Here is a 16,144-nt window from a genome sequence, read left to right as displayed (position 1 = left end):
AAAAGTGCATGGGAAGTGTAAGAAAAAGATGAACTGGCAATTTTCTAAGATATTTTATCTTACTGTTCTAATGCCTTAAAATATGTTAAATAGAAAAACTTTTTTCTGGTTAAATATCTGTAGGTTCAAAGACATCATTCATTCAAGGTGTGTGCAACAGAGTAACTTACCTCAGTACGTTAAAAAACAAAACAAAAAAGGGACAATGACAAGACACTGAGGACTTGTGAACATAAAATATAGAGTCAGAATCATTCAGGTTGCAAAAGACCTTTGAGATCATCAAGTCCAACTGTTAACCCAGGACTGCCAAGCCCACCATTAAACCATGTCACTAAGCACGGCACCTACATGTTTTTTAAAACACCTCCAGGGATGGTGACTCCACCACCTCCCTGAGCAGCCCGTTCCAGTGCTTCACCACCCTTTCAGTGACGAAATTTTTCCTAACATCCAACCTAAACCTCCCCTGGCGTAACTTGAGGTTGTTTCCTCTTGTCCTGTCACTTGTTATCTGGGAGAAGAGACCGACCCCACCTGCTTACAGCCTCCTTGCAGGCAGCTGTGGAGAGCAATAAGGTCGCCTCCTCGAGTCTCCTCCTCTCCAGACTAAATTAAATGTATCTTGCCACATTTACTGCAAAACTATTTAACATTAACACATGCATCTAATTAAACCAGCTGGTGGCACTCTTGTGCCACTATACTGGATTTCACAAGATGGTTGAGAAACACTACAAAAACCTTTTTAAAAGCCTCCTTCTGTCCCTAAGAAACAAACTAAAATGAGGGAAACTGAGTGAGCAGTATCCCACAGAAAACTATAAGCTTGCAGAACTTTTTTGAAAAGCTAACTACTACAGCTTTCAGCTACATCAGTACATTCAATTCTTTAGATTCCATCTTAAAGAATTAGAATCCACTATTTTCGAAAGAGAACTCAAGAATTAAAAACAGTTTAAACATAATTTTTGTAATTTTGTTCCCCTTTGGGCAAGAAGAACTGAAATTTTTCTTTGCAAACTCTTTGAGATTAGGTTTTCATATGGAATGCATAAGAGCATACAATATAAAATGATGGACAACCAATTAAAAATATCCATTTTCTGTTTACAATGGGGGTTGTTTATTCACCATCCCTAAAGGTATTTAAAAGACGTGGATGTGGCACTTAGGGATATGGTTTAGTGGTAGACCTGGCAGTGTTGGGTTTACGGTTGGACTCAATCATCTTAAAGGTTTTTTTACAACCTTAATGATTCTGTGATTATGACTGTCAAGAGCAATCATGCTTCAGAAAAAGAAGTGTAAGTTAAGTAGCCTTACCCATTTAACAACTGGAAAATAGGCAATGACCAACTTAAAGACAACTAAAAAGATTGACTGCAATGATATACACTGTTACCTTACTGCACTGTTGGGATACTAACAAATTAAGCTCAAGTCACTAACGTGATTTTTCTGTTGCAGGCAAAGTGACACAACTATTGACATAAAAAGAAGCCATATAAACATGTCATAACTTACAGGAGTCAATTCAGCTTCCTCTTCTGGAAAGTTAATGGGATGCTTGGACTGATTGATGGAATGTCCCATAGAAACAATAAAAATGTAGGAAAATGGGGAGGGAAGGATGCAAAAGGGAAGAAAGGAAAGAGAAGGAGGAGAAAGAAAGGCTTTATTATTGCTTAGAAGAGGGGAAAAAAGAAGCACTGATGACAATTATCTTAAGCAAAAGCAACAAAACTAGATTAAGAAGTTGCACTGTCCCTCATCCAAATTTTTTTTTTACGAACAAATGAACAATGACTTGAAGACAAGGAGATTCAGGCACTCTCCTATGGGAAGGGAGAAGGACATAGGATACAAGTATGTTTTCAACCACAGTAAGAGGAGAAATAGTAGTCTCAAATAAAAGCACTGCAGTAAAACACCTGCAGGCACACACAACACACTTTTCAACCTTTGTTGAAACAAATCAGAAAACAAATCCAGGTAACATTCTCTTTGAACAACCACTCTCACTAAGCCAAAACCAGAGTTAAATCCTCTAAACACTACAAACAGGAAAAAAAAAACCCAACCCATACTGTCACCTTTACACAAACCTATCTGCTTCCCATGTCAGTTCCTCCATACCAGTAATTAACATAATACACTCTGGTGACAATTACTAAGTACATAGAAGAACAACATCCATTTAGTAGAGATTTATATAATTTCCAGTTGGTTATATACTATTTTAGAGCTCTAGGTGCCCTCATACTACAACTGATTTAAAAAGAAATGAAAAGGAAGTATTTCTGTATTCCATATATTTCTGGAAGTATTTCCATAATCTTTGGCAAGGGAAGGAGGGGGAGAAACAAAAACAAAACCCAAAAGAACAAAAAAAACACCTAAGACATTTCTGTCTCAGGACACAACGTTCATGGTGGTGACAAGCTTCTTACTGCGAAGTTTTTAAGGGATTCAAAATTGAATATTATGCTGCTAAAAAGTGGAGAGCCTAAGATTTCCAGTGACTCGTTCAACGCTTGCTCCTTCTCCTTCAAAGGCACAGAAGTATTTGTTTCAGGCATGTTAATTTTGGTAATTGAGTTACACAGTTAAGGTCTGACAGATCCAAAAGGGGTTACAATTTATATACTTATCAAAACCTCGGAAAAGGAAAATAGACACTTAGAAACTGAAATGGCCGCATTAGGTAATGGAGCTGCCTGATACTTCCACGTACAAGATGTGTTTTCAGTTGCTTATAAAAAATTGCCAAGTTATAAGAAATTTTTCATGATGGGTTACTGTTACAGGATGATTACTAGTAATTTACATTAGACAAAGTATTTCCAGGAGAGGAGAGGAAAGTGTATCTCATTTAAAATATAGACGTTTTTAAAGACCTCTGCACATCTGACCATGAAATAGATTATTGGCAGCAGAAACCTCAAAGACTTGCTTTGTGCTGTGCTGTGGGAAGTTGCCCAAATTTGTCTGAGCATAAGCCTTTAGAATTAGAACGCTAGTCCCTGAAGCCTCAGTGAAGTCTGGAGCATCTAAATTAAAAAAGTCTCAAGGTTGCATCTTCTCTTGCAGCCCTTCAACTGGACTGCACACTACTAACCTTGAACAAGAAAAAGAACAGCCAAGTCTGAGAATGCTTGGGTCCATGGTGGGAGAGTACAGCAGCCTTCTGTAAACTGCAATGTCTGGCTGCTGCAAAGCGTATTGGAGCCAGACATGGGAAGTGGGAATCTGGAGCTATTACTGTGCTCCCAAGTGGCCAACCCTCCTCCTGGAACTCATGCAACTCCATTTCACTGCAGGCAACTGGAACTTCCTAACTCTTAAGTGTTCAACTTTGCAACTTAAAAAAAAACAACAACAATGAAAAACACAAAAAAACCAACCCCCGAAACAACAAAATTAATCTACAGCAAGTGTTCTTAATAACGAGGGATGCTTATAACTTCATGCCAGTCTACACCTGTTGAAATTCACTGCAATTTAAGAAACGTGTCTGTGAACATTTCAAATTAAGAAACTGCTGCACCGTGGGCATGAGGTGCAATATTTGCTAGTCCGTGCACCTCCTATGATGCTTCCCTGTCGAATACAAGTTCTTTGGGACACAGCACAACAGAAAGGATTGTAAAACCTAGTAAACATTTCAGTTCAAGTTTAGTTTCACTACTGGTTTTAAGAAATCTAAGACCGAACTGCCACAAGAAAGAGGCAGCCCTGACCTTCCTCCAACCGTGTGCTCTCACATCATTTGTGTGGACAGCGGTGATTTTGACCAAGTAGTCCAGTGGATCAATGAACAGCTAATTCCAAAGGACTATTTTTCAGGGAGACCACAAGCCGATTCAAATCACTAGGCAGCTGCACAAACATTAGTGCCAATACAAGATGTGGCAAGACTGGCAAAATCCAGCAGTCGCATGAACCTAAATTAGTATAAACCAAACATGAAATCCCCCAAAACAGTTTGTTGGCAGGGAGGAGGTTTCAAGTAGTGGAATTTTCCCAAAAGAAAAAAAAAACATTACAGGGAAAAAATACGTAAGATGGAGCATAATTTCATGGAAAATGGGTCTGATCTGTCCAAAAAGAGATGCATTAAGCGGAAGACTGAAAGAAGGAAGGAAAAAAACCCAACCCTAAACCTTAGTAAGGCTAATTCATGCATAACTGCATTAGAGAAAAAATACCTTCAACCTGTGAAGGGCTCTACCTGCAGCACAGAAAACAAGTATCAAAGCAGCTAAAAAACCTAAGGAATAAGAGTACACATAGCTTTAATTGGTTTTGTTCGGATCTGATGCCTTTTACACTAATAACTGTATTAAGTAACATTTGCTTACACGTCTGTTGACTTCTAAGCTATGAATCAGTCCCCAGAAAATTACTGTAGACATCAAATCGTCCAAAGAACAATCACTAGAAGAGAATGGGTATACACATCCGGAGAGTTAAAAGTCACAAATCTACCCTTTCGGTTAAAAGTAGATAAACCATATGAAAAACATTATACCTGCATTCATAAAGCAAACCGTTGATGTGGCTGGTCTAAAATCTTGCGTAACTTTTACAAACACGAGGCTAGTAAGTGCCCAACACAGGAAACTGTAACCAAGGCTGTAAATTCAGTTAACTAAAAATGAAGACTCTTCTTTGTATTTGCAGACAACTTTTTTTAGACTAGAACAGACTAAACACTAACCAGCAAGCACAAAACTGACACAGCTAAAAGGCCAGATCTCAGCTGTTCCTTCAGAACATGAAGTCTCATTTTTTGGTTCAAACTCCTTTAAAAACCTGACAAATCCTAGTTTTCATCCTGTAAGTTCAAAGTATATACAACTGAAGAAAACAGCATAAACTCTTCTCTCCTCTTTAAGAGTTTAATGTTCCATAATCAGCTGCTGTGTTCTTAATTTTTGTCATTTGTTCCAAATTTGATTTTTGGCAGCCTGAAGTAAGGACAAACAAGTAATCTGTTGCTAATTTCCTACAGATGTAGTATTTCTTTTCCCTAATCTAATTAGATGTTGCAGAAAGAGTAAAAGAATTTGTCTCTGTTTTAAGTGGACTGGTGTTATCTACAATTAAATTGACTGTTTTAAAAGCTCCATTAATTAGTCACAACTTGCAGAGTGACTTCACTGGAAGCTGCAACCAAAGCATTCAACTGCCTGCAGTGCTTTTGATAAAATTTGGTAACATCCTAAGGCAAGCATTCTCATTTCTCAACTCAGGTCTAGTGGCTTGGTCCAAGACTGCTTCTTCCAAGAGATATATTGCCTAGATTTACTTTGACATTGATCTATGGTATTCTGTCTCTTGCAGATCAATCTAGTAAGAGTTCCGACCGCTGAGCAACCATTTTCTTAGCTTGTCTGTATCAATGATATAATTTTTTCTCAATAAAACCTATCATAGACACAAGTATTTTTCTTAAGCACTGTGAAGTCAGTATGAAAGCAGTGAGATTATTTTAAAATGTGGTAATTTACACAGCACCAATTCAAACTGTCTTCTACAACTGATGCAGTCTGTGATAGTGACTTCTTTAATCAACGCGCGTAAAGAGACAGGAAGGGAAGCTAAAAGGGTAAGAACGGTCCCTGGACTGCAGACAACTTCCATCAGCAACAGCAATTCTACTGTTAGCATTACTCATCAAAACAATACGTTTACATACGCACACTGAAATCTCACCATTTTAAGAGGGTACCAGCTCAGCTGACTACCACTGCCACCAGCTCATTCTTTTCTTGTAATAGGCAAGAGTCTCCTGGAAAATGAAGGCGGATGAACGCTGAATTGTGTGACTTCATCTTAAGAAGTCGGAACAACCGGAGAATAAAAACCATCAAGTGTTTGGTATCTCCAGAAGAGTACAAGGGAATGAAGGCCAAGCACACTGCAGGCAAGTTTAACTGATATACTATGACTTCGCTGGAGACAGTCACCTCACTACTGCCTCATGTAAGGGGCTACCAGGAACATTTCCTAAGAAGCAGTTTTAACTGCAGACAGATGCATTTGGGATAGCGGAGTTTGAGTCATTTAGTTGCTCATCCACAGAAGACTCCAGTATCACAGAATGACCAGGAAGAACTGCATTTAGGCATAGGCAATGCCTTTGTGTTCTTACTTAAGGTAACAGAATCTATCATAACTGTAATCCTTTAGTCGATACCAGCTTTGCCAAACAAGACATGTATCATACCATTTTCCTGTTCCTTCCAGGGAGGGAACTTTTAAGCTTAGGCAGTGTGAGGCAAACTTGACAGGCAATCTCAGAAGATAAACATATTCTTACATGTTTTACATTTTCTGCTACGCTTTAATTAGTGACCTATGTGAAAAAAAAGTTACAGTGTAAATTTTAAATTCATGACTATGAAATAAATCAGATAATCTTGATTCTCTGATCAGTGTTACTAATACAAGGATAATGTTTAGGTTCTCATTTCCCTTTCACTTATTTTAAAGCTATATACCTCAATTTTTAAAACCTACCATTCCATGCATGTGCAGTAATTTAAAGTTTTAGAACATCTCCCTTGGATTCCAATGCAAGATCGTTACCAAAAAAAAAAAAAAAATCCCTTCCTATCATTGGCTTTGCTGATTCCATAAGTATAACATTAAAAAAAAGTTTAGGTGCTAGTTTTGCAGGCATTGGGAAGAGCGTGTTAGCAATCTTTGGGTTCTAGTGCATCACATGACGAAATCTGTTTTACTGTCATGTGTAAACTACATGATGAATAGCCAAGCACATTTGATTACCAAAATACTTAAGTATTGCACTGATATGTTTATCTCAATGTTTTGAAAGCCTCCAAAAATCTGGCAAGTGAAGAGCCATTTTACATGCATTTCAAGAACATCTGAAAACTGGACAGCTCACACTTCTTCTGCCAATAAAACTGGAAGCCAAAGTAATGCTTCAAGATGACAGATATGCACAATTTTCCTTTACTGTTGACTTATTAAAAAACACTTTGTGACTAATAATTGGAAAAAAAAGAAAGAGGAAGAGATGGTCTAATTGTGTTTCAAATTAAGTCTTTCCACTGACTATTTTCAGCTTAGGAAAAGGATACCTGGAAATACTCCACAATACACCGTGTACAAAACTGGGGACATAATAGAACTGTCGGAAAACAAAATTATTTTTTAGGAGTCTTTAGCAGAAACACAAAACAAACATCTGTCATGCCTTGTTTGTTGCATATCTATGACTACTCTCACAAACTGAAGACTAACATCCTTCACATCTGCCAACCACACAAAACATAGAACATAAGGAAAACTACTCAAACCTTCAGCTTTCAAAATATGAAAGCTCTATTCCTCCAGAGCTAAAATAGACCACAACTGCTCTTCAAATCACCTACAAATAATATGTGAGGTTCAGCAATCCAGCTCTATTTTAAGACACTGTTGCCTACCAAAGGCCATGCATACTATATGTTGATTTCTCTCCATACAGAGAATTAACTGTATTTTCATACAATGTAACATTTAGTAATCTCCCATAAAACATGACCTATAATATTTTTTAATGGGTAAAAAAGCTTCTGCATTATGCCACTGTTATGCAAGTGTTACATTAGTGACAACATGTCCATACAAGAACCAAGGCGAAATTGCTATGGAACACAAACTGTCTTTCCTTACACCCATTTCAAGTATTCCACTTTATCCCACAAGAGTTATTAGCCAACACAGATTTGTGTATGCCTGCTGAGCTTACATTACAACGTTACTGTCATACTGCCAAAGCTCACTTGTTTTCCCCCCCAAAGAAATGTTAACATTTACTCCATACTGCCACCTCCACTGTGGAGTGAAGCAAAGAGCCTGTAGTTCTAATGCACTGGCAGTCCCTGGTCATGATCTTCACTTCTTATACATCAAGTCTATAACTACAATGAAATAAAGTAAAAGCTAAAGAAAAAAAAATCACGTAGCGTTACCAACTGCTAAATTATGCATTATCTTTGTATGTAAGTCAGAATCTCTCAGCTGTGCAAATTGGGTTACAGACAAAGAACTCCATGTTAAGCTGGGGGGGGGGGAGGTGATGCTGTACTGTCCCAGACCAGATGGCAGGCTTCAAACTTATCTGCAGCCTCTTCGCTGAGTATATGCAAGACAGTAACAATGACTGTCCATGAATGGACCCTTTCACTGATCAGACAACTAGCTACATGAACATGATCAACACAGTGCTCTATTCTCTCCCCACTACTTCCTTCTCCTATATTTCTAGCACAGCTCACTGAAAATAGAGACAATTTCTTGGTGGCAGACGGACCAAAGAAAGAAGAAAAAAGATAACATGGGTGGAGGGACAAGTTAGTCATATAGTCATCACTTCCTCTACCTTTAACTCATGCTATTATATCGCTCATTTGGTCTACACTCATGTAAGGTATCTCAAATGCAGAAAGCAAGGTTTAAAGTGTACGCCGCTCGTTACACAGCTAAAAGCACAGAAGACAAAATGTAACCTACCAGTTTAAGGAAGAACACTGTTCAAGCAAGAAACTGGTGAAGAATTTTGTGAAAGACAAATTTCAGTTTAGCAAAAATTATGGGGGGTTGGGGTGGGGTGGAAACAATTTTTCTTATTCAGCAATGCTTAGAGGGGACTGAAGACAAGAACGTACTGCAGACAGACAACACTTAGTACAAGACAAGACCTCGAGACTACAAACCAGTAGTCTTTGAAGACATTTATGTTCACAGCATCCAAAAAGACAGTGTTATAACAGAATTTTTATGAAAGCAAGAAAATTAGAACAAATCATGATGACAACTAATAAAACCATGACTTTATGCAACCCAGGGAATTCCAGTCAACTCTCCTGAAAGTGGCACAGAGACAAATTCAGAATGAGAACAAGGTTTGTCCTGGCCAATAAGACCACCGAGAGTTATCATCTGCTATGAAGCTGATGTACCTTCAGCTCCAGGAAGATCCTACAGCACAGACTGCTAGAAGGTAAAGGAATACAACAACGCTAAGGTGCCTGTCCAGTTGCTCAGGCAAGACTGAATAATCCATTAACACCAATGTGTGTATTCCTGCTCTCCCTTTCAGCCTCCAGTTCTTGGCTGGAATCCCCCTACTGGGTGAACATCAGCACACATCAGACCCCTCTGGGCAATTCACCCAGATAACACAGAGTGAGCCCCAGAATAAAACTGACAAGTTTTGGTGTATTAAGTACCAGTAAGCGCCAAAGCTGGGACACAGGAGGGAATGGCAGAGTGTAAATAAGAGCTTTGGGGAAGGAAGGATGAGAGGAAAGGGAAGTCATAGCCTCCCATTTTTGGTGGTTGTGGAATTGCAGCCTCTTTCCATAACGTTTTTCAGCAGTATCAATCAGAAAGTACACTAGACTATACATACCTTCAGGAGGTCAGTGCATGGCAGTTCTTTTACAGGATTTCCCTACATTTCCAAGTCAGAGAGCTCTTAAATACATAGCAGAATTATTTTTCCAGCTGGAATACTGAAGTCAGTAAATGCAAAGCTTGATTTCTTTTTTCAGGCAAGCATTTCCTCCTATCAAAACAGTCTTCTGTTTTACTTAGTTTTATTGGAATCACAAGAGGAAGAGTGTAACATTAAGTTGCTGAAGAAGGATGACTTTTTAAAGTACCTATACTGCCTGGAGAGGACAGAAAGGATAGGTCAAAAGGGCAGAGCTGCCAAGTCACTGACCTCTTTCATAAGAGCCACAGCAGCAGAGAAAAAATTTAAAGGTCAGCTCAACTACAGTCAGTCTCAAGGATGACATGCAAAAAAGGAAAGAGCTGACTTGAAGCACTGAGAATAACAAGTCTCAAAACACATATGCTATGGCCATGAAGTAATTGCCTCTCCCACTTGATGCATAAAAACTGTGGGGGGTTTTCCTACACGAGCACTAGTTCTTTTCTTCTAAGGCTACTTCCTCAGAGGGATGTCCTCTATTAGAGACAGCATCGAGTCAACTGTGTGGGTGGAAGGGTAGAATTCAGCCCTACTAGGAAAAAGTGTTTTGGTTTAAAACCTTGCTGTGAAGATTAATTAACCCTTAAAAGGGTAGTTTTCAGACACTAAATGAATGCAAAAGTAAATTAACTCTTTTGTTGGTACCAAATGATTCTACCAAAGAATCCTTGGGTTTCTGCCCATTTCATTCAAGGTGCATTTCATTCAAAAAATACCACCACAGAATCTGTCACAAACTCCAAAATGTGATTTTCCCCTTTTCTGTTCATTGGTGATAAGAAGAAAAAAAAAAAAAAAGGTTGCTTCACAGTAAAAAGTCCCATCCCATCACATAACAGTTTTAATACTGAATAGCTGAATACCGGTTCTGTACTCAGAGTTGAACACCATCCTCAGCCTACTGAAATTAAAAAGAATAGAGCAAAAACAAAGCAGCACTGTTAATGAGCCTACAGGTTTCTGCTCTCAAGAGAAGAGCAGAATTCGGCTCTCAAATTACCAATATTTTCTGGTTACCTCCTTCAAAGGAATCATTCTTATCAACTTATCTGGGCAGAGAAACAATAGCCACGTTCTTACAAGAAGCAATCACTTGGTTTACAAAGGCAGCACTCACAAGTCTTTGAGAAAAGCTTTTGGGGGTGATTTTGAGCCCTGTAGTCAGTGGCTAATTGCTCAGAAAGCAACTGCAATACTTGCAGCAATATAGATAAGCTTCCCGTGAAGACAAAGCAACTTCTTGACCTCTGTCTCTTGATTCACCAACATCAAGTTACTCATGTGCAGCAGGTGGTTCGTTGATTAATTATGCCATACAAAGAACTGAAAACTCTGGGAGACAAGAAGGGCCATATTATGGATGACTCAAGCATATTGCTTCTGCGGTAAGAGAGGCGGAGATCTAGAGGGAGATCTTCAAAATCAACTTCAGAGAACATCCTGCATTTTTTAAAGTTAAGAAATGCAAAACTCAAGTTTTGCTTGTGCTATGCAAGTTACAGAAGTGATTAATTCAAGTCCGTCATCTTTTAGCCCAAGAAGAGACAAAAATGCAATGTAGCCTAACTTTTCATATTCAAAACAGGTAATAAATATCTGCATGAATAACAGAGATCCAAAGAAAGCAAAAATAATCTTTGTCATACCACAGAAGGAAAATGACTGACAAACAAACAATATAATCAATGACTGTCACATGCTGTCTCCAACACTTAGGCCTAGAGCAATAACACAAAGGTTTGCATTTTAACTTTCCAAAGAGAAAAGGACACATTCCTATCTACCTCTATTTTGTTCCACTCAGTAGGAATCTCCAATAAAAATACAGTGAACACCAACATTTTACAGAAAAAGCAAGTTTGCCTAAACTATCACTCATTCATTTCTCACCATTTCAAATAAAGATTTAAATCTAAGTGTGACCTTGACGAGTTGATCATTACACTAACAAGCCTGCATCATTCGCTCTTTACATCGGATGAACTTCTGCTGCGAGTGGATAAAGGCATGCTTTCAGCACGGCTCATTCAAACTAGTGTTAATTATTGATTAGCATAAACTCAGCTTGTTCCAGTTTTCTCCCGTAAGAGAACATGCATATTAGTACAACTGACTTTTGAACTGGCCAGATTTCTGTTTCTGAGATCGTTTCTACAAGACAGCTTCTAGTTTAAGTTCTCTAAATTCACTGGAGCATTTTCCCCCTTTCCTCACACAAATCACCAGCACTTCAACATTCCCCAAACCAGGTGTGTTTTTACTGAAAAGTTTCCTCTCTAATTAAGCAATGCCAAGGCACCAAAACTCCAAATGAACATCTGCTATTGCTGTATCCCAGGCCAGTTGTTTTTCTGTGTTGTGAATTGCTTCAAAGAGTTCTCCCTGACATATATGAAACAAGAATATTAAGTAGCAGCAAATTACTGGTATAGTACAGCTCCAGATAGGCACTCATAGATTGCTCCATGCGTTTCAAGTATTAAGTGTATGTAACAGGAACATAGTCTTATCAGTTGTACTTTCTGCTTTCCACAGCTGTGTGCTCCTCACATTTAAATGAAAAGCAATATATGAGATTTACTTAGAATAAAAACATTAACTATGAACATTAAAATCCATGACCGGCTTAGGAGGAGTAAAACATAGGGAAAGACCTTAAAAAAAAAAAAGAATAAAAAAAGTACACATTATTTAAAAAGATGCGTTGCAGACAGATACAAGAACAGAGAAAGAGGTAGCCATAGCACGTGCGTTCCATGCAAAAGCAATTTTAACCTTTAATCAACCCCACTGTACTGAAGACACCTAGCTAGGAGCGTCAACATGGGGGGCAGAGGGAGAGGAAAGAGTTTGAAGAAATAAAACCGAAACCAAATCAAAGCCTCGAATTAGTGACACACTACCTCAGTGATTGGTTGCCCTTGTGATGTCAAGTCCAGTTCCTGCGGTCTTGTCACCTTATCAATATCCAAGGAGTCCATGCTGGAAGCTGCAGAGGTTATGCTGGAACGGGAGGAGTTGCTGATTGAGCGCACCTCAGCATCACTCACTGTGCCAGCAGATGCTGTCCTCCTGTGCTGAGCAGTAACTACTGGTTTGATGTCTTCTGCAGACTGTTGGGCTGCCTCATCCATGCTCAAAGAGGCCTTCTCTAACTGTGCAGTGATGTCATCCAAAGATACATTGGCGTGTGATGGTTTGGTCACCTTACCAGATGAGGAGGATAATCCTTTCATGCTGCCATGCTTAGTAGAAGGTCGGCTAGCAGGTGGTTTCTGAGCTTTGGATTCTGTGGCGAGGCGTTTCACTGCAGCATTGTTTGCTGAATGAGACCCAATGCTGCTGAGCTCCTGCTCTATGGAACAGAGATCAGCCATCAGGGCATCTAGATCCACAGTCTCCCCCTGATTCAGGGCTTCTGCAACAAACAAGAGTTTTCAGTATGTGCAGAGTTACTTCATTTGTCTTAGCAAATGGAACAGGGTAAGGGAGCAAAGGAAGTTATATTTTCTTTTCCCATCTGTACTGCAAAATCTCTGCTCACTGCTAAGCAGAAATTTATTTGCACTACTATTCTTGACTAGTCTAGGAGTAATTTAAAAAAAACAATATTTAGGTTCAATACATTTGTCAACAGAAGAAATCTGTGAATGTTGAGATTACATTTGTAAAGTTTAAATTGCTGTCCTGTGAACAGAATCTAAAATTACATTTGTACAATATCACAACTCAACTTTTCAAAAAAGCGTAGGTGTTTTTCTAAGTGTTTTCTGCAAAAGCAATGCAAGGTATGTGACACTGCTTTAAAAAACCCACAAAATACTATACACATACTAAAGGCCTTTAAATAAAGGTTTCCTGCACTACAACCAGGAGAAGCTATTTTAAGACAGGGGAAAACACGATTTTTAACGTGAAAGCATTCTGTAACTATATTCCTGCATCTTGTCTCATGAAGCAAGATGCTCTTTCTTCCCATTTAACAGATACATCAATCCATTCTTTCATGAGACCAGACCCCAGAATGTGTATTTCTATACAAACACTAGACTACAACTCTCAGATACTAGGTGCTATAAAAGATACTACTTTAGGATACTCAAAATTCTGTGCCATCAGAAAGCAATGACTTCAGCAAACACATTACCACTTCACCTAGAGCTGTTTTAAATGCTCTTATATTTTACAATGTTCTTATTTATAGCTGAAACAGTTTTTTTTCCTAAACTAATATTTGAGGGGGCAAATAATTCAACAAACCATTCAAATTGTACATGGAGAAGCGATACGAGAAGTTAGCAAGATTGGTTTCCTGACGGAGAGGTGATCTCTTCACTGGTGCCACAGGCTTATCTGTATCCAAACTCTGAAAAAGACAAAAAAAGGGCAGAATAAAGTTTGACACGGAATGGAACAAGCAAATCTTCAAGATGAATGACAATTAATTTTTTCTAAGATAAATTTTCAAAAATTTCTGGCATATAAAGAGAAATCTCTTTTTCACACTTTAGATTGGAAACATACATCACCATACCACAGAGATTTAGCTTCAGATATCTAATGGAAAAAAGATGTTAAACACATTCTGTTTGTTTAAAATCAAAAAGACAGAAGCATATTCCAAATGCATAAGTGGTGTTACATGCTATGTCATTTTGAAACACAAGACAACTGGCTTACCTGTAACATCTCTGCAGCAAACTGCACAAGTATCTAAACAGGTTCAAACTGTGGCACTCTAAGAAATGCATCATCAGCTTGATAGCAGAATCATGACATAAGCACACAAAAGCATTCAGTAAAGAATTCTGTTCTATTAGAATGAATTTTCAACTGGCTAAATTCAGCCATTTTTCTCCATAAGTTTTTGCTGTGAAAAATGTTTGTGAAAGCAAACTCCAGACAGTTTACATAGGATAAATTTTTTTAGAACTACTATAGATACTTTTTTTTTAAAAAAAAGATATCTTTCTACCCAATACATTGAATTGTTATGTTAAAAAGGCTAATATGGCATGGGCTTAATACTATAATAAAACCCATCACCTTTGTAAGTAGCAAGCAGTAGGGTACCATGATCCAGCTGGTGACCCAAGGGGTGCATGCTGCCCCTGGAGGGACATCTGTTACACAGGGAATCTACTACTTGATGTTGCTGAGGCTCTACAAGCCTGCAATGGGTTTGAATTTAAACAATAATTGTACTGATAAAGCTTTCCTGAAGATATGCTTGTCTGCAAGAAAGGCATCTTCTTGGTCCAAGAGAACGAATTTTCTTACCTAAGCTTTTTATTTCCTTTTTCTACATCTTTACTCATGTCTTTGTTAAAAATCAAATGCACTATTTTTTCCATTATTTATTTTTGCTTAACTCTCTTCTCTCCTCAGTTTGGCTTGAACTTTAAAAAAAAAATAAATTAAAAATCACTTTATAAAGAAGTCAAACATCACTTAATAAGAAGAAGCCAGTGACACAACCTGGTCTTCCATCAGGTGGACAAACAAAAATGACCTCTAATACTTATGATTTAGCTTACATCTTGTCCCACACAGAATAGCTGGGGAAGAAGAAAAAAAAACAAAAAAACAAAACAAAAAACCCCAACTATAACCCTAAAGGCAGCAGTGAAACCAGAGAGAGAAGAGGTGAGTTAGGGCTCATTTCTTCAGACTGAACCCATAGGCTGCCACCAAAGATTTCCTGTAAAGCAAACATATTCTAGTTTAAAGAATCTAAAATGTGTTTTACTGAATTTAACATCGAGTTATTTCACATCCTTGGAAACACATTATTTTCACTATTATCAGAGAACATTTGGAGAACTGCTGAAAACTGCAGCAGCACCAAAAGCTTAGTTCTGAATGATCATGAAAAGCAAGGTAAGATTTCCTTCATTTAACCTGCACCATAGAGCTGGATAACTAGAGCAGGATAAATGTTAATTTCCTCTTCATCAGTGCCAAACACTATTCACACGTGTTGAAATTTTGTGACTATATTTCATAACACTTTTATTAGACCAACAGTTAAAGAAGGCAAAGTGAATTCAGATGATCTCAAGGGCACCTTAACAATTACAAAACTTTTAACAAGCACTTCATTCTAGAAAGAAATCTGGGTCTTACTTTGAACACACACACACACACCAAAAACAAACATTTAGGAAATCTAAAAAGGAAGTTAAAGTTCAAGGAACTCAGGGACAAAAAGCCTTTCCTCCTACTGCTCTTAAGAGTCCAGCTGATAAATAGCAACAAATACTGAGACTACAGGAGAATGCAGTTTGGACCTCATTAGCTCTAATCATCCCCCCTTTTTGGGACAGCTGCATCAAGACATAATCATTTTCCAAACTAACTGCATTAATTTGTTTATGTAAAACCATATGAGATCATTCAAAGTTTTGGGGGAAATGTAATTTCTCAGTAGTCACAAAAGACAGAAGGGCAATCAGGCGATGTTGCAGACTGTGTTGTTCAGCAATATGGAATTGAGGAACAAATGATGTGGGTCCTCCTCTTAACTATCTGTTAGTAGGTTTTAATAATTTTTCATGCCTGCATGTCAACAGTGCAGCTGTAAGCCCCAAGTATGCTTATATTTCTAGGCTGCTCATACCTTAA

At 38.2% G+C, this 16,144-nt stretch overlaps 1 protein-coding gene across 7 annotated transcripts in view; it reads right to left on the bottom strand.

The window, feature by feature from the left end:
* RAPH1 (Ras association (RalGDS/AF-6) and pleckstrin homology domains 1) overlaps positions 1–16,144 on the bottom strand; it is a gene marked incomplete at its 5' end in the record, with an annotated part of 119,737 nt that overhangs the window by 43,273 nt on the left and 60,320 nt on the right. For 5 of the 7 annotated variants that reach the window (XM_080400247.1, XM_080400246.1, XM_080400249.1 and 2 more), the window contains 2 exons: positions 12,424–12,938; positions 13,781–13,886. In XM_080400247.1, coding sequence (XP_080256373.1) covers positions 12,424–12,938; positions 13,781–13,886 — 621 coding nt within the window. Of the gene's footprint in view, positions 1–1,527; positions 12,387–12,418; positions 12,939–13,780; positions 13,887–16,144 lie in introns of those variants that run through there. The other 2 variants (XM_080400252.1, XM_080400251.1) reach the window with 2 other exon arrangements.

The sequence above is a fragment of the Falco punctatus genome (assembly GCF_963210335.1).
Source record: "Falco punctatus genome assembly, chromosome: 8".
Taxonomy (NCBI): domain Eukaryota; kingdom Metazoa; phylum Chordata; class Aves; order Falconiformes; family Falconidae; genus Falco; species Falco punctatus.
This window is presented reverse-complemented; position numbering and strand designations above follow the sequence as displayed.